The 19,190-nt window shown below is 33.6% G+C and overlaps 1 protein-coding gene across 1 annotated transcript in view; it reads right to left on the bottom strand.

The window, feature by feature from the left end:
- MDGA2 (MAM domain containing glycosylphosphatidylinositol anchor 2) overlaps positions 1 to 19,190 on the bottom strand; it is a gene marked incomplete at its 5' end in the record, with an annotated part of 811,681 nt that overhangs the window by 15,567 nt on the left and 776,924 nt on the right. Inside the window, one exon of the mRNA XM_055132080.1 lies at positions 9,798 to 9,928. Coding sequence (XP_054988055.1) covers positions 9,798 to 9,928 — 131 coding nt within the window. The remainder of the gene's footprint in view (positions 1 to 9,797; positions 9,929 to 19,190) is intronic.

Here is a 19,190-nt window from a genome sequence, read left to right as displayed (position 1 = left end):
GTTTTTGAGCATTGTATAACTGAGACTTTAACCTGAAAGCTTTGTAACTTTCCACATGGTGAATCAATAAAGTAATTTTAAAAAAAAGAACTGTACACAGAAAAGTGTAAGAATTTAAATTGAAAAAGATACAAATGAATAAAATGTTCACTGTAAAAAAATAAAAAATAAAAATAAAAAAAAATAAAACTCATAGGCATTTGATTCCATTAAAGCAACATTTTACCACTCTGGGCACAAGGCTTATCATTTACTGAACGAAAGTGGAGGGTTGCCTTCATGTGATTCCTCTTATGCAGTTATTTTAACTGATTGGAATGAAGGGGAAATTTCTTCCTTCCAGTAAAACTGTAATTCAGAAATAGAGCCAGAATAAGAATGAAAAATTCTTCATTCAGGAAAATTTGGTATAGCAAAGAGGAACTTCAAGATTTTAAGCTACCATCGATTTTAATTTTAAAGGAATGAATACAAAAGGAAAGGGGATAAACACTGTTGTGTAGAAAAATCCAGGACTTATAATGTAACTTTGGCAATGGATAATCATTCTGATATTCTTTGTGCAGAAGTGAGAGGTTGTTGAGGAGACTGATAAGAGTAGGCTGGAATGTTCTGTAGCTGCTCACACTTGAAACTTAATCTGATGAGTCAGAAGTTATAATCCTTTCAGTGGGAAGGATGCTAGACAAATAGACTTGGGGGTAAACAAATTATCCATTTAATTACATATAAGTGAGTGGATAATATAGCCATTTTAAAATTTTTTAAAGTACAAAATTATTTTCATTTTATTCATTCTTATTGGAAGAATAGAAAGAATAGAGGAAGTGAAAAAAGGACAAATGAAGATCCCACATAGTATATTTGCTTCCTTTTAATTTCCACAGCAGTTAAGCTATTGAGAAGTGTACTGCTGTTTCTAAACTCATCTTGATTCTCAAAAAGAAATATTTGTTGTATTTTTCTGTTCATGCTCTGAATTTTAATGATGATATCTGAATTGTTATAATAAAATTTATAGATTCTAATAGATCCTGAATAATTTCTAGATTGAGTCCTAAAGGTATACATTTTTCTGTTTATTGCTTTCAGCTAAGAGGATGATAATAAAAATGAAATAAATAGGAATCAAATTAGAATAAAGCATTTGACCAAACATCAAATATTTTTTAAAAAATAAGTCACTGATTAAAAAATATATTTGCCAAGCACAAACAAGAAATCATAGCAGCTCTGATGTATTTCAATTTGAAAGATGTGTCCTGTATGCAAATATAACAATCTGAATTATATTCATTTAAGAAATGCTTTCTTGTTTCATAGATTAAATTATGTCATATTTTAGGAAGAAACAGCATGATTCTGACTAATATTACATTACAGTAATAAAACTATGTTCCTTTTCTGTTCAGTATTTTTCAAATGCATTTTATTTTATTGCCTGAAGAAATTAATTTTATAGAGATGTTCAGGGAAAAAATTAAATTTACATCTTCTAAAGAAAAATCGAGGCTTGCTCTCTAAGTCCATGTTCTGTCTTGAACACATATCTTACCCGATTGTCGCTATACCTCAATGCTTGCTTTTTCCACTTTGGAAAAGACTGTGTTCTCTCTTGAACATGGCCTTCATTTCCTTCTTTCACCTAACAGCTTTCTAAATAAGTTTTATTCAATAAAAACTATCTTGCATCACTAAAAATAGAATAAAGTAAAAGAAATCAAGTTATACAAAACCTATTTTTCATAGACGATCATTTGAATTTTCATACAATGCTTGCTTTAACTAAAATGACATGTTAAAAATTAATGTTTCACAGTATGTATGTACAAATTGGAAACTTATTATGCAAGAAACACTGCATGATCAAAAATTAACTCTTGGTAGGTAAATCATCTAGAAAAAAATGTATGTGGGCTTCTGTATTCGAATTACATAACACAGAATTATTTCAATTTATTGGTAGTTTCACAGATTAAAAGTCTTAAAGAATTTAAATATTTATGAAAATTAAGAGACACATATATCTGTGAGGTTAGAAAAACATGCTTAAATATAATTTCTTAGTAAAAAAGAAGAAAAATGTGAGGAGGGAGCTCAACAATACAATATATTTCTGATGTTCTGACTTCAGTGATACAGAACCTCCTGCAAATGTTCACAAGAATATTTATTTCCTGACAGAAGACTATCTAATTATTACTGGTAATACCAATTGCAAAGCCAAAGAGGAGTTGAAAAATAGGCAATGAGATCATTCCAAAAAACTTCAGGATATAAATAAATTTGAAAATAGTTATTAACATTATTAACTGTGCTTATATATTGTTACCAGGTTAGCAAGTAATTTAACTATACTTAGGTCTTACTAACATATTTGAAAAGAGTCAGTATAATAAATATTAAAGTAATCTTAGCTTTTTCCTGCAAAGCTTTGTAAATATTAACAGTGAATTTCAACTTTACAGTGTCTTCTAATCCAACATACTAAATAAATGTCAATCGTCTGTTAAAGCTTTTAATTTGAAATAATAATATGAGATATTTAGCTACTGGCAAAAAGAAATAAATAGATTATGCTGTGAGTTGCAATCATAACATGATTTCAATGGTTATTTCAATTGCTATCATCATGCCTCGATAATTGCACCAGAGCTTGGATTAGCATGCTAGGTAGTATCTATATCAGTATGAAAATTCTACTAAGAGAATAATACTTTCCCAACTATTATGTTAGATAAACAAAAAGACAGCAGAATTTATAGACCATGGTGCAAGAGAACAGTGGTGTAGCCTAGTGGGAATCTGAGTTGAAGAAATAGAGCTGAGAGTTTAGCCAAGTTAAAGGCAGTTAGAGGACATACAGTTCAATGCTAGCAAAGAGGTCCAGATAAAGAGATCTGCAGGATGTTCTCAAGCATTCAGCAAATTCAAAGTACAGACTGATATTCATTATATGAGGGAACTTTTCAAAGGGTTTGTGTGATTTAAATACATTAACTAGTGGGCCGGAGCGATAGCACAGCAGGTAGGGCATTTGCCTTGCACACAGCTGACCCCGGTTCAATCCCAAGCATCCCTTAGTGTCCCCTGAGCACCGCCAGGAGTAATTCCTGAGTACAGAGCCAGGAGTAACCCCTGTGCATCGCCGGGTGTGACCCAAAAAGCTAAATAAATAAATAAATAAATAAATACATTGACTAGTATGCATTTTCAAAATTTTAAAAGTAAGTAGAAAAGTAGGTCTCTAGATTTCCTTTATGCTATAACTAAAAAATAGTAGGACACGATTTTGTGTTGCTTAGTGTTGTTCTACTTGTCTAACTGAATATGCTTGAAATATTTTCATTTAATATACTTGCATATACTGTGAAAACAGTAAAGCATTTAAAAAGATAGTTAAATATTTTTCTTGGTACATGATATACCGAGACAATATTCATGTGTAAATTGAAATTTTATCAAAATTTGCCACAGCATTAATTTTACTTCCCAAATGCAGCAAAATTAATTTCACCTCAAATATTAACCATACTAAATTAATTCTGGAAAAATGTGAAATAGGTTTTATAAAGATAAAGTTCATGCTCTGAGAAATGTTACAGAATAATTGTATTTTCAGTTAAGCAAACTAATTTGACACAACCAAACAAAAGAATTTTAAAGCTATTTCTGAGAGGTTTATGTTTTAAAGGATTTATGGCTCAAATTTATTTAAAGGTATGTTAACTCAAAAAAATAAAACAACAAAGGTGTCAATGAGCTAGCAGCTCAAAAATCACTTATATATCATTTAAAATTCCAAGAGGTAAGACATCTCCTTTTCATTTGAATGAAGACATCTTAGAATGCTACAAAGCTATATTCAAATTATATTGAGATTTCTCACAACATAATTTTAATAGTAATACAATTTCTTTACTTGGTAGCATGCATTTCTGGTAGGTATTATTGCCAATGTAAATATATTTCCAAACCTTATAGTTATAAATGTTTTTAAAAGTATTAAAATGCCAAAAAAATTTAAAATGTAATACAGATCTAGGTTTATGTAGTATATTGCATGTTTCCTTGAATAATCAAGATTTATAAAACAAAGTAAGTACTTAGCCAGTCGACATAGAAATCAAAGGTTGTAGAGATTCAAAATCAAAGTATGATTTATCTTATTTTCTACTTTAATATAAATAACAGAAATACATGGACTAAAAATATTTACTTTTTGCTTTCTGTCAAAAGAATAAAACACAAATTCACATCTATCCTTCATCTGAAAATAGTCATATAATAGATATAAAACAATGATATTCAATAAATTAGACAGCATGTAGTAACAGAGATGATTGAGAGATGGCAATAAAATACAGTGATCTCTAAAACTGCTGCATCCAGAATTTATTGACCATGATGCAAGAGAATGGCAGGGTATCCTGGTGGGAAATCTGAGTTGAGAAAATAGAGCTGAGAGTTTAGCCAAGTCAAAGGCAGTTAGAGGACACACAGTTGAATGCTTGCAAAGAGATACGGATAAAGAGATATGCAGGATGACCTCAAGGATTCAGAAAATTCAAAATAAAGACTGAATTTGAATTTGAGGAAACAACTCAGGACCTGGGAAAGAACAAGAGAGACAACTAATGTATGTAACAAGGGACAGTGGACACGGAACAACTGACAAACCTCCAAATTCCATAGATCCTTGGTAAACTTCTCAGGAAATTCTTGCTTCAGTTGTGAGAATAATTTCTCAGGAAATTCTTGCTTCAGTGTTCTATTTCAAACACTATTCTAGTCTCATCAAGACCAAAGTGATGAATGTATTTGCAAGCCATTCAACTATACCCTCTCCAATACCCACTACGCCAGTCACCAAGACTCAAGAATACTTATAAAAATACAAAAGTATCCAGCACCCATCGTGATGTCTGACATTCAGATTACCAAACTTGCAAAGAAGCAGGAAAACAGTAATTTGTAAATTGAGGTGATGGGAGAAGCAATCTATCAAAATTAGCCATAACTGATACAGGTTTTACCATAAAGTATCATTGAATCTGTTACTACAACTAAAGTTTATACCTCAAAATATTAACTATAGGCAGAAAAAATGCTTTTAAGAAGACTTAAATTGAACTTACATCATACTTATGAAAAGTATGATGGGTGAGATAAAGATATACTAATAGTGTAAGGCAGATAGACCTTACAAGATAAATAATTAGTGGATATGAAGACAGAATAGAAACTATTTAAAGTGAAGCACAACTGAAATAATAAATGTAAATAGGGGGCAAAGTGATAGTATAGTGAGTAGGGTGCATGCAGTTGACCTGGGTTAGATCCCTGATATCATATATATTCTCCCGACACCATCAGGAGTGATTCCTGAGTGCAGAGACAGGAGTAATGCTTGAGCATCACCAGGTGTGGGCCCCAAACAAAAACAAAAGCAAGTAAATAAAAGCAGTAATCAGTTGTGTAACACTTTTAGGTAGCTTTATTTGGAGCTAAACGTGTCAAAGGAAAGTATTGAAAGCAAGTAGCATTCAAGACACATTAATCAGAAGATGTTTGAATTACATTAAAATTATGAAATCACAGATATGGAAGCCAATGAAATCCAGGTACATCAAAAATGAACAAAAATATAAAAGTTCATCATAAACAAATTGTTCAAAACCAATTCTAAAGAGACATTACATAAAGGAACCAAGAGTCATTCAATACATAGCAGGGCCCAGCATGTCTATTCTTAACATAATGTGAAGAAAAAGGCAACATGTTTAAAGTCTGAAAAAGAAAATTTAGGATACTCTAGAGGCCCTATCTTTCCAAAACTGAAGGAGAAATGCAGCTTGAGCGACAGTACAGCTGCTAAGGCACTTGTCTTGCATGCAGTTGACCCAGGTGAGATCCCTGACATCCCATATGGTCGCTTGAGCATTACCAGGGTAATTCCTGAGTACAGTTTCTGAGTGCAGAGCCAGCAGTAACCCCTAAGCATCGCCAGGTGTGGCCCCAAAGCAATAACAACAATAAAAAACAATTGAAGCTGAAATTAAGTTCAAAATATAAAAGTCAATAATAATTCATGTACCACAGATTAAATGGCAAATTTTAAGTGAAATTCTTCAGGTGAAATGAGCTAGATACATTATTCTATAGACAAATCTATAGAAAAAATAGCAATGTAGCACTACTGTCCCGTTGTTCCTCAATTTGTTCGAGTGGGCACCAATAATGTCTCCATTGTGAGACTCATTGTTACTGTTTTTGGCATATCAAATATGCCACAGTTAGCTAGCCAGGGTCTGCCGTGCAGGCAGGATACTCTCAGTAGCTTGCCGCGCTCTCCCAGAGGGATGGAGGAATCAAACCCAGGTTGGCCACATGCAAGGCAAACACCCTACCCACTGTGCTATCACTCCACTTCATAGAAAAAATAAAAGCAACGTAGTTGATCACTATTTTGGACATCAGCTGCTTAAACCCAGATTTATTTCTTAGATGGTATAACTAAGAAATAGAAGTTCTCCACTTTAGTTTTCTCATTTCTTGAGCATTTGCTTTGAATATTCTTGTAAAATATTTTCCTATTATGTTCACTGAGGTAGCAGAAAGTTTGTCATCTACCCTGCATTGTAAAAATGTGCTACTCAGTTTACACTGACTTAAGGTTTTCTTATAACAAAAAAAATTCTATCTTGAAATTCCTTCTTTAATCAACAACCTGGGGCCAGAATATAACTAAGATGAGATAAATGACAAAGCAATTCTATTTTAAGAGTGCAACATGAAACTCGCAGCTGGCAGTCTGCCTCTAGTGTCTTTCCATATATATCTGTCTAATTACTTAAATCCAGAGGAGTATTTCCTTCAGGGTTCGCCCATTGTAGCATCTTGGAGAAAGACTCTGCTCATTTGCAAGAAGAAGATAAATCTATATTCTTTCTAATGTGGAATCATGAAAAAATAAAACAATTATTTGTATGACTATACTAATTTAACAACTTCATTATAGTAAATATATAAATATACTGAATTTGAATAATAAAATAATTTTAGTTCAGAGTGCTTTCATTCCCAATTTTAGTAGCAAATCTTAAGTCAATTTTTTGAAAAATGGATATTTGTATAACCAGTTCACCAGACTCAAACCAGCTGTGTTTAAATTCTATGGTTACTAAATTTTCCTTAATGTTTGTTTATTTGTTTATTTACTCCCAGTTGTGTTTTGTTCTGGATCTGTGGTACTCAGGAATCACTCCTGGTGGTGCTTGGAGGATCCTGTGCAGAGCTGAGAAGACTACTGAGGTGAGTCCGTGCAAAGCAAGTAAAATACCTCTGTACTGTATCTCTGGTTCCTGAATATTCTTCTATTTGACTCAAAAATGTACTGAAATCTCTTATACATTTTTTGTTACTAATTGCTAGTATTCCATGTAGCCCCATCCTTCAGTCATTAATCATAGATGTATACTTTTTATTGGAAATATCAACCAACCACTCTCAGTTTTGACTAGCACATATGATGTGGGCCAGTATGTGTGTCCTCAAAGCTTCCAATGAAGATATATACCACAATGTTTTGTAACTTTTAAAAATATTTAACATATATTTCACATTAACGTGCTCGTAGGAGGACTAGTTGTCTTCATCCCTAATGTTCATCTCCTTTTTGTTATTTAAAGTAAGGCATAAATAAGTCCCATGATTCTCTAGTTTGAAACTTCTTAGTCACTCATGACTAAGTCACTAATTCCAACATGAAAATGTTTTGCTAGTTTTTATTCATAAGTATATATTTTAATCATTCTCTTTTCTTTCTATAAGTTCATTAATTTTTCTCAACAGTGTTATGGAATTGATGATGTTATCCCAAATGGTTTGAATTTCAATTTTGACCTTCCTGAACAAATCTTCCACATGCAACCTAAGTGATAATCGTCATCCAAAAGTCTAAATAAACATAATTTGTTTCTTTTCTAAATGCTGTGGTATAGGAGCTTGATGTTTTCATTCATTGGATCTCTACAATATCATGTGAGTTTTTCCTTTTATTTCCAATTCCTTTATTTCTGATTTCACCATCCACAATAGACTACTTTGACTATTCTCCACACTATTCTTCCTGGGGTAGATATGGTCTCAGAGCCTTGATTACTGCAATTATTAAATTATTTGATGAATTTTAATGTGCATTTATACCAATTTAAGGCAAAAAATATTTTTAAATATATATATCCAATACTATGCCTGGCACATGGTTGTAGCTCAATAAGTATTTATTAAACTATTGTCTATGAAATATTTATTTATCTTGGAGATGCTCAAAAATATTTGTTAAACTAATGTACATGGCACCAAAAGATCTTCATGAAGGTCATTTATTATGCAAAAATATGTCCAAAAGAACATAAGTGTTCTATAAATAAAGAATTCTTGATGACTGTGTAGATAAGTGTCCTTTAATATTAAGATTACTTTAAAGAATAACACTTGGAAATCTTTCATGTTCAATTTGATTTAATGATATGTTGTTAAAGAATTAACCTTCTTAACTGTTTTTTCACTAAAGAAACAAAATGATTGCTATAGACAATGCTTTATGTCTTATATATTTTATGTTGCTTTTATGTCTAAATAGATAGTCTTTATTACTATTTACAATGGTGAACAATTGTGAACTTTTGTTTTGGATAAATTCAAAAGTACATTTAAAAATTTCCTCTATATGTTCTATAATCGTATAATTTTATAAATGTCTAAATTAATTATATAATTTTATAGGTTAGATTAAAATGAAAGGACATAACCCAATTAAAAATTGGCATTATTAGTAACACCAGCTTTTCTTTAAATTTACTATATCTGAAAACAAATATACCTAGGAAATATACCCGATTTAAATAAAAAGGACATCTAACATTCTATTTATTTAATATACCTATTAAATATACCAATTTAAATAAAAAGGACATCTAACATTCATATATTTAATTACTAAAGTTATTAAAACTTTTATTTTGTTCACTAAGATGGTTTCAAGAAGTTTTATCTTTAACCATGACAGCCATTGTTACAACCTTTACAATGTCGGTCTAGGAATATAACTCGCTGGTAGAATACATGTCTTTCATGTACGAGGCCTAAATTTGATCTTTCACAACAAAACAAAAGTATACAACTTTTATGTATTTGCCCCCCTAAAGTATATATAATCTTGTAAGCCAAGTTTACTTCAATTATAAGTAAAATACGATATATATTGCAACTATCTTTATTCCAAAGAATTTAAATCTTTTCTAACATGAAAATTAGGAAGATAATCTTGTTTAAAGTTACCTGTCTTTGATGATTAAAAGAATCAATTACTAAAGTGACTTCATCACAGAAGTTATTTTGTTTATTTGTTTAAAGCATAAAAAATTCCATCAAGTGAAATTCAAATATATTCATTGAAAATTGACTATCCAGGTCCCATTATTACAAGAAACTTTGTTTGTCTTTAGGAAGTAAAATATAGATTTGCATTTTATAGACATGGTTATATTTTCTTCAAGAAAGTCATGTGAATTTTAATAAGCTATCATTCTAACATATTACTTGATGGATAATGAAAAATGAAAATATTTTTCTATTTATAAAATATCCTTCAAAACCATAGAAAAATAAACATGTTATTTCTGTGATCAGAGACATTTTAACATTTCTGACATCTATTATTTATTCAAGCATCTAATTTTTAGCATTTTTCTCATGTGCAGCAATATCATTACAGACAAAATTTTTCTTACCTGAAATGAAGTAATTGGATATATATTAACATGAGCCTCATTCCATCGTTGTCCTTTATTTCCACTTGAAGACCACAGTGGATTCTCTATCGTTGTCTGCCCTTTCAAACGTAGATAAACATTTAAAACACCTAAAAACAACAATTACATTTTATTTTTTTATATTTGTTTTCATTGCAAACTTGTCTCTCCTTGATCAAATACTCATAAGTTTTTTAAAATCTAATTTTACATGGGTCTGGAGAGCTAGTACAGCAGGAAGGGCACTTGCCTTGTTCATGCAGTCCAGGTTTAGTCTCTGGAATCCCATAGGGTCCCCCAAGTCCTGCAGAACAGCAATCTCTGTTTCTCCTTTCTTTTCTTTCTTTTTTTTTTTTTTTTGCTTTTTTTAGGTCACACCTGGCGAGGCACAGGGGTTACTCCTGATTCTGCACACTCAGGAATTACTCCTGGTGGTGCTCAGGGGACCATATGGGATGCTGGGAATCAAACCCGGGTCGGCCGCGTGCAAGGCAAACGCCCTACCTACTATGCTATTACTCCAGCCCCACCTGTTTCTCCCTTCTTCTTTCATTTCTGATCTTGTTCTTATAATATATGGAACATATGGCAAGCCTCCAAAGATAATCATATCCTAATCCCTAAAATTTGTAAATCTTACTTCATATGGCAAATTGATTTTGCAGATGTGATTCAGAACCTTAAAATGGAAAGATGAGTCTCCAGTATCTAGATGTAATCACACACATATTTTAGAAGATGGAAGTGGAATGCTACTTGGTATAGGAGAGAATACCAGGTGAGAGAAAAGAAGCTACACTGCATGTTTCTTTTCTTTTTTTTTTTTTTTTTGTTTTTTGTTTGTTTGTTTTCAGGTCACATCTGGCTGTGTTCAGAGCGTATTACTGACTCTGTGTTCAGGGATTTCCTGGTAGTCTCAAGGACTTTACATAATGCATAATGCTGAGGATCAAACCCAGATTGGCACCTCTGAACAGCCTGTGGATGTGGAACGAGTGGGAACCAGAGACAGCTTTAGGATTTAAGGTTCCAGCAAGTGCTTGCACTCATGTATGGAGACTGTGAACTAAGCTTTTGCCCCACGCCGGCTAACGGAGGAAATAGCCTTCCTTCTTGGTCTCTCTCCCCTCCGGGAGAAGGCGTGGTGTACGACATTTTGTGGGTCCGTTGAGAAGGTATGAACTTTTGGCATGGGAAAAAAAAGTGCTTTGAACTTGAAACAGCCGCGGGATACCGGGGCTGTCCCAGCCGGGGCCGGTGCTCGGCTCCGGCCAAGTTTCGGCCCAGGTGCCCATGCCTCTGCACAGCCGGTGGATGTGGAACGAGCAGGAACCAGAGACAGCTTTAGGATTTGGGGTTCCAGCAAGTGCTTGCAACCATGTATGGAGACTGTGAACTAAGATTTTGCTACATGCTGTTCCAGGAAGGGAAATGATTCATTTTCCAACTTAAATCTCCGCAGACTTAATTACTATAATACAGAAATTGTAAACCGTGCGGCCACTACTGCGGCCGCGCGACATTTTCTCTCTTCATTCTCATCAGTGGAAAACTTATTATCAAATATTTCCTTGTCAATAGAGCTGTATTCTTGGGGGATAAATTTCAACAAAAATAGTGAGTCTGTTTTGAAACTCTAACAACAATAGTGAGTTGTGTGTTATAATCTGGAATGTAATCAAGGTAAAGAGAAATGGAAGTGAAATTATCACTCACGTACAGGGGGGGCGGGGGGGTGAGGGGTGGGATGTATACTGTTTTTTTTGTTTTGTTTTGTTTTGTTTTTGTTTTTATTGGTGGTGGAATATGGGCACTGGTGAAGGGATGGGTGTTTGAGCATTGTATAACTGAGATATAAGCCTGAGAACTTTGTAACTTTCCACTTGGTGATTCAATAAAATAAATTAAAAAAAAAAAACCCAGATTGGCAGCATGCAAGAAAAGTGCCCTATACTATTGGTTTAAAGATGGAAGGAGGACATCTTGCTGCACTGGGCAGTAAAGAACCCTGGTCAGTGGGCACCGCAAGCAAGAGAATGCTTCAGACCCCAGACAGAGCCACCAACACCAGGGTGCCCCAAATGGAGAAAGTGCAGAGTCCCCGCCTTCTCCAGATGGAATCTCGGAGGCACTGAGCTTCTGCTAACATGGCTCTTGTATGGGGGACCCGGACCATTTCTCCAAACCGTGCAGCCTCATAAACAGATGATGTCCTTTCCTGATATACAAAAAAACTCTCAGGAACGGCTCCTCCATCCCTGAGCAGCCATGATCCCAGAGGCACACAAACCAATCTCGGAACACAGTGGCTGCTAGCAGAAATACCTCTGGACTTAATTACTAAAATACCAGAGTTCCAAAACTGCGCAACCACTTTCATGGCCGTGCGACATCATATGTTCTTCATTATCACCAATAGAAAACAAATGATCTGATGCCTTTCGACAGATCTGATTATTGGGGGGAAAATTCCAAAAATAATAGTGGGGTTTTGTCGAAAAATGAATGTAATCAAAGTAAAGAGAAAGTAAAGTGAAAATCATCAGCGACACAGGCAGGATGGGGAGTGGGAGGGTGGTATACTGGAGTTTTTGGTGGTGGAACATGTGCACTGGTGAAGGAATGAGTGTTGGATCATTGTATGTCTGAGACTTAATCCTGAAAGCTTTGAAACTGTTCTCACAATGATTCAATAAAATAAAATTTTTTTTAAAAATTAAAAAAAATAAAGATGGAAGGAGTGACATGCCAAGCACATGATTTAGGATCTGGAAAGGAAATAAACATATAGATTTTACATTAGAGCTTTCACAAAATCAGCCCTTTTGACACCATAATTTTAGCTGCAGTGTTATTTCATCTAGAATTTAAAAAGATAATAAAATCATATTGCTTTAAGGGTAAAGTTTGCATTATGTTGGTTTTGGGGGACAAAGGGGCGGGTGGCTTTTTTCAGTACATCCATGTAGTTCTAGGCATGGAATAAGGGTCAGTTGCATGCAAAGCAAGCACCTTAACCACTGTATGATTAGTCTGGTCCCTGTGGTATGTTATTTGTTACTGTAGAACTGAGAAACTAATTTAGTATGTAATTAGGCACTGACTGAAGGATCTCTTTTTTGATCCCAGTGTTCCATCCCAGTCTCAATTTTTTCCTAAACAACTGAAGATAAAATGAAAATAAATTTTGTCTCGATACATCTCCTTCAGCAATTTCACATCCTAAACATAGAAACGATATAATGACAACGACAAAATAAATGTCATGGAAAAGATGATGTTGAAAATTTACTTCATGTAGGGGAGGCACCGGCCCCTCCCACCGCTGCCGAGATGTGACCTCGGGGGCCGCACGCGTGTGCGGTTCCTCCACAGTTGCACCCGTGTGACCCAGACCCAGCTGAACCAACTACAACATGGATTGCTCTTGCAGATTGTTTCCAGCCAGAGAACTAAGCTTTGACCCCATGCCCGCCCGGGAGGGGAAAGGTATTTCTCTCTCTCACCTGTCCCTTCCCGGGGATGAAGGGCATGGGGGCCGCCATATTATGACGACCACAGATGGGGTTTACAAGCTTGCAATGATCGAATATCCAGAAGAAATCTCCCTGGACTTAATTGTTAAAGTACAGAAATACAAAACCGCGCGGCCGCTACTGCGGCCTTGCGACCTCATTTCTCTTCACAACAGGTCTGACTCTAGTGGGGTGCTCCTAATAATAATGGTGAGGTTTGTGTTGAAATATTGAATGTAACCAAAGTAAATAGAAAGTAAAGTGAAATTTATCAGTTACAAGGCGGGGGGGTGCGGGGGTGGGCGGGATGGGAGGTGTACTTTTTTTTTTTTTTTTTGTCTTCGGTGGTGGGATATGGGCACTGGTGAAGGGATAGTTTTTTCAGCATTGTATGACTAAGACTTAAGCCTGAAAGCATTGTAATTTTCCATATGGTGATTCAATAAAATAAAATTAAAAAAAAAGAAAATTTACTTCATGTAGGGAATTAATCTGAATAATTACATAAAGTGTTTCCTATTTTGATCTGAACAAAATAAAAGAGAAAAGTAAGAATGTGTAAATAATTTCTCCTGTAAGAAAATCAGAATCTTTCAAATTTTTGTATCTTAATTATTAGACAATATTTAATATAGTACAACGGATAGGATGTTTGCCTTGCACAGGACCCACTCGGGTTCAATTCCTCCGGCCCTCTTGAAGAGCTCAACAAGCTACCGAGAGTATCCTACCCTCACGGCAGAGACTGGCAAGCTACCCACGGCATATTTGATATGCCGAAAACAGTAACAAGAAGTCTCATAATGTAGACATTATTGGTGCCCGCTCGAGCAAATCGATGAACAACGGGATAACAGTGCTACCTACAGTGCCATTAAAATATTGACATTTTTATTTTTATTTTTATTTTTGGCTTTTTGGGTCACACCCGGCAATGCACAGGGGTCATTCCTGGCTCATGCACTCAGGAATTATCCCTGGCGGTGCTCAGGGGACCATATGGGATGCTGGGATTTGAACCCGGGTCGGCCGCGTGCAAGGCAAACGCCCTACCCACTGTGCTATTGCTCCAGCCCCAAAATATTGACATTTTTAGATATGTTAATACACTCAATAAAGTGTTCAAGAAAATAATTTTTTTAAACATACAGATCAATAATTTTTCATTTTCTGAGGGGTAGGTAGGGACATTAAGGCTATACCTGCAATACCCAAGGACCCAGGGGAATTAATTTGATAGCCTCTCACATGAAGGCATGTTTTGCCTCATAAGAACCTTCTTGACAAGCTCAATAACTTTTGATTGATACATTCTGCAATGTAAGTGCCAGTAAATTAAGGTATAGAGTAGTTACATCTCTCAGAAACGCTCCTACAAATTCTTTTGCAATAAATCTTAATAACCCATTTTCTATGCCATGCAATTATGATCTGCCTCCATTCACTAGCAAATGATGTTTGCTTTTTCTAGAATTTTGCATTCATGGAATTTTTCAAAAGTTATCTTCTGTATGTCTGTTTACTTTCTTTCAAAGTAACTTTATTTTACTCATCTTTGTTATTGTAGTAACTTTAAGTTTTATAATTTAGTTCACATACATTTAATGAAGTTTCTGACATATTTAAATTTAAGTATGTCATCATATATTATGCACCTTCTTTCACAAATATAATTTTACAAAATTATAATTACAAATATTATTTAAGTAGAGAATCAAGTCTTGTCCCTTTGCTAAATTCTAAATATTATTATATTTTAATAATTAAGTGTATTCATACAAATTCTAAGAGAAAAAAATATACATTAAAATGTTCTATTTGTGTACCGTTTCTGATGATTTTTACATCCCCTTATCTATCTGAATTATAATTTAGCACCATTTCTCTGTGGTCTGGTGACATCCTTCTATACTTATAATAGTGATTGCCTGATACATATAAAAACTTCTCAGGTTTCTTTTTGTAACAGTATCCTCAGATTTTAAATGGTTTTGGGAAAGAAAAAATTGTGACATTACCCACTCAACACTTTCAACATAAATTCTTAAATTTGAAGTCAACCATCACTTTATCTTTTTTCCACTGCATATATTCTATTTCTTTTTCAGACTGTGTTTGAAAATTTCTCTATTTTTGGTTTTGTCTGATTATTATGTTTATTATGTTTCTAAGTAGGTTTTTAAAACTTTATTTCTGCATCAAGTCACTAGTCATCTTTTAGGCTTTTTCTTTATGTCTTAAAATATTTTTGCTTCATTTTCTCTTTATTTTCTCATTCTAATCATGTTCTCTCTCTCTCTCCCTCGTATGTCAGATGTGTGTGTGTGTGTGTATGTTTGATTTCCTTTAGAGTTCACTAAAACAGTATTGATTTCTAAGTGACAAAAGTTATTTAAACTTATTTTCCAGTATTCTGATAAAAAATATTAGACATATGAAATAGGATAAGGCTATTCAAGAGGAGTTAAATTCAGCAAAGATGATTCAGCACATTATTATAGTATTATAGTAAAAAAATTTCAGAGTGAATTTGATGGATTGTGCTAATCTCCTTTAATAGTAATTTTAAATCCTTAGAGGTTCTGTGTTTTTGCCTTAGTAGGCACTATATACCTACGTATGAATTTAATCATCACTACAAAGTCTCAAATGTTATGTACATTTAATGATAGAAGTTTCAAATAGCTAGTTTCAAATAACGATCTTTGTCTTAGTTTTCTAATTTTAATCTTCTATATATTATGCCTTAGGAGTTAGGATTTAAAAAGGATTTTTTTGTTTCATGATGGCAGTTAGAAATGCTCAAATGATTTTTATTGTAATACTTTGTGAGCAGTGATCCACCTATTGAGGTTTTAAAAAATTTTGCTATAACTCATCTATGGTATATAGAATATCAGAGTGGGAGACTAATACCCAAGAACTGTAGAAATAAGTACCAGGAGGTTGACTCCATGGCTTCGAGGCTGGCCTCACGTTCCGGGGAAAGGGCAACTCAGAGAAGCGATCACCAACTACATTGTAGTCGAAGGCCATGTGGGGGAAGGGAGTTGCGGGCTGAATGAGGGCTAGAGACTGAGCACAGCGGCCACTCAACACCTTTATTGCAAACCACAAGAGCTAATTAGAGAGAGAAAACGGAAGGGAATGCCTTGCCACAGTGGCAGGGTGGGGTGGGGGGAGATGGGATTGGGGAGGGTGGGAGGGACACTGGGTTTACGGGTGGTGGAGAATGGGCACTGGTGAAGGGATGGGTTCCCGAACTTTGTATGAGGGAAGTATAAGCACAAAAGTGTATAAATCTGTAACTGTACCCTCACGGTGATTCTCTAATTAAAAATAAATAAAATTAAAAAAATATATATAAAAAAAATTTTGCTATAATCTGATTCTTAATTTTAATTTGAGTAAATATATTAAATCATAACTTGCATAAATATTATTTCATAAGTATGACTGCATATTTCTTTCATTTAATTGCCCTTATTTATTTTAACTATTTTATTATAACATACATATTTTATTTATTTTAAATAAATAATATAAATATATATCCAAATGTACAAACATTTCCTACGGTTATTTGAAATAAAAAGTTTGTGTGAATTAAATTGTAATTTATTCTATTTAAGGCCTTGAGATAACAGCATATAAATCACAGTTTTATTCTAATAGTAATACAGATTCATTTATTTGAATTTCACATTTCATAAAGGATTAGAGTGTGCCAAAATTATCTAGCTTCAGGCAGGAGCTATGTATACTGATAGGTAATTGTTAGCATCATTTGTTATATATACACAGACAAAGTGGGAAATTATAAAATCATTATTTTCTGCTTGAATAGAAATGACTGCATGCATCTACTGTTAGTACTTTTTCAATATATAATTGCAGATATTTCTTAAATAGAAAATGTTAGTTTATTTTCTCCAGTCATTACTATGTCTTCTCACATCCAGTTAAATCTGTACTTTAGTGTCTAACAACTTCTCCTGAGACATGACTTACATTATTCTCTTCTCTGATATAATTCAGATTTCTTATATGGACCATTTCATTCTTTTTGTTCCACTTTCTACTCTCCTTAAGAGTAGTATTCTTTTCCTCTCTATTTTTACACCTTGGCAATCATCCCCTATGGTCTTTAAACTTTGCCAGATGTATGGAAATAGAAAATCAAGGAGAATAGAGGAGACTCTGAGTAGATGGTTTGTGTTGAATTTTAAAGGAATAATATTAAACTACTAGATGATTAAATAAAAAAGTAATTATTCTATCACACAATTTAAAATATTTATGTTCTTAATGAATAGCATATGCATTCATAAATATTGACATTACTAGGATACCATATCTTTTGGACAGATTATTTCTACTTTCCAAATACACGATTCATCAGAACCATGAATAGCAGCCATGAAAAGTTTCAAAGTAGACACACTTGATTTAGAGAAAGCACAGCTGGAATAGACAGTGGAGCTTCTCATGGAAAAACAAAAAAGACATAAGTCCTTCAAGTCCTTATGAGATTAATGTTTAATAAGTATCTTTACCCAGGAAACTACAGTAAAAGAAGCATGAAGGAAATCAGTTATCACTGCAATTTGGGATTTCTAAATGCAGGAAGTGATAGAAAATCAAAGTGACCATTATATGCTTACATTTTAAAGCCTTAAATATTAATGTTCTTGACCTCTAATTACTACAACTCTATATTGCTATCACTTTTTGCTTCCATTTACTATTTTCCTAAAATATTGCATTCTTCAAACATGCAACCTTTGCAGTTATTTTACAAAGAAAAGTTATAGTCTTAGAAAGGCAATTTTTACATGTGCCTGTTGTCCTGGCTTATACAGCCACACTTCTACTTAATTAATTTCTTTCCACCTCCACAGATTTGATATCTCCTTTTCACCAGGACTAATGTCCACATAGAACTTGAAATTTTAATCTTTTAAATAGTTCTGTTTCTGATGATTGTATATATAAACTTATCCTGTCTTTCTATTCCCTTTTCTCTTAAAATATACCCAGCTGAAACCCCACATCTATTACTTCTTCCTAAGCTGAATGTTCATCAAAGAGTAGAAATCATCAATGAAATACTTTGCGTACTTCCCATTTGTGTCACAGTGAAACAAGTTGTCTAGAAAAACTTTTTTGAATAATTTTATAAAATTTAATGAATATATTTATGTTTTTTGTTCTCCTATCGTTATTTTCTTAGCTTGGTATGATACTTAGATCTCATCTTCTTTTCCTAGAAATAAATGAATTACCACTAAGTTAATTTTTAATAGGTTTTTTTGTGACATACAGTAACCTTATATGAGACTTATTTTCTCCGCAAGATTATACATCTAGTTACTAAATTAAGAATTAGAATATCTACCACTATAAGAATTAGAATTAAGAATTAGAATGTCTACCACTATCATGTCTACCACTGTAGGATCACTGAAATGAAATTATTTAACATCTCTAGCTTATATTATACCATGCATATATCAATCTAGTATATTATGTAATGTATAATCTACTATTACATAGTGATATATTATAATAGCAACCTGTTATAGTTTTCATTAGCTTTATTCTTTAGTCAATTTTCCTGAACTCTTTGTCTAAGAAGTTTAACCAGCATGGCAGTCAATGACCAAGATGATTCCAAATGATATTGCACTCCTATTTCTTACAACCATGTGTAATTTTGTCCCATGAGTGTGTTTTGGAACTATCCACAGTTATTATAATGGATTAGAGTAGAGGTTATGGGATATCACTTCAGGGATTAGGTTTCAAAGAGACTGTACAAGATTGCTCTCACATGGATTGCTTGGTGTGGAGAAAG

Source organism: Sorex araneus, chromosome 3 (assembly GCF_027595985.1).
Source record: "Sorex araneus isolate mSorAra2 chromosome 3, mSorAra2.pri, whole genome shotgun sequence".
Classification (NCBI taxonomy): domain Eukaryota; kingdom Metazoa; phylum Chordata; class Mammalia; order Eulipotyphla; family Soricidae; genus Sorex; species Sorex araneus.
The sequence above is the reverse complement of the archived record's forward strand: the minus strand, read 5'-3'. Positions and strand labels throughout refer to the sequence as shown.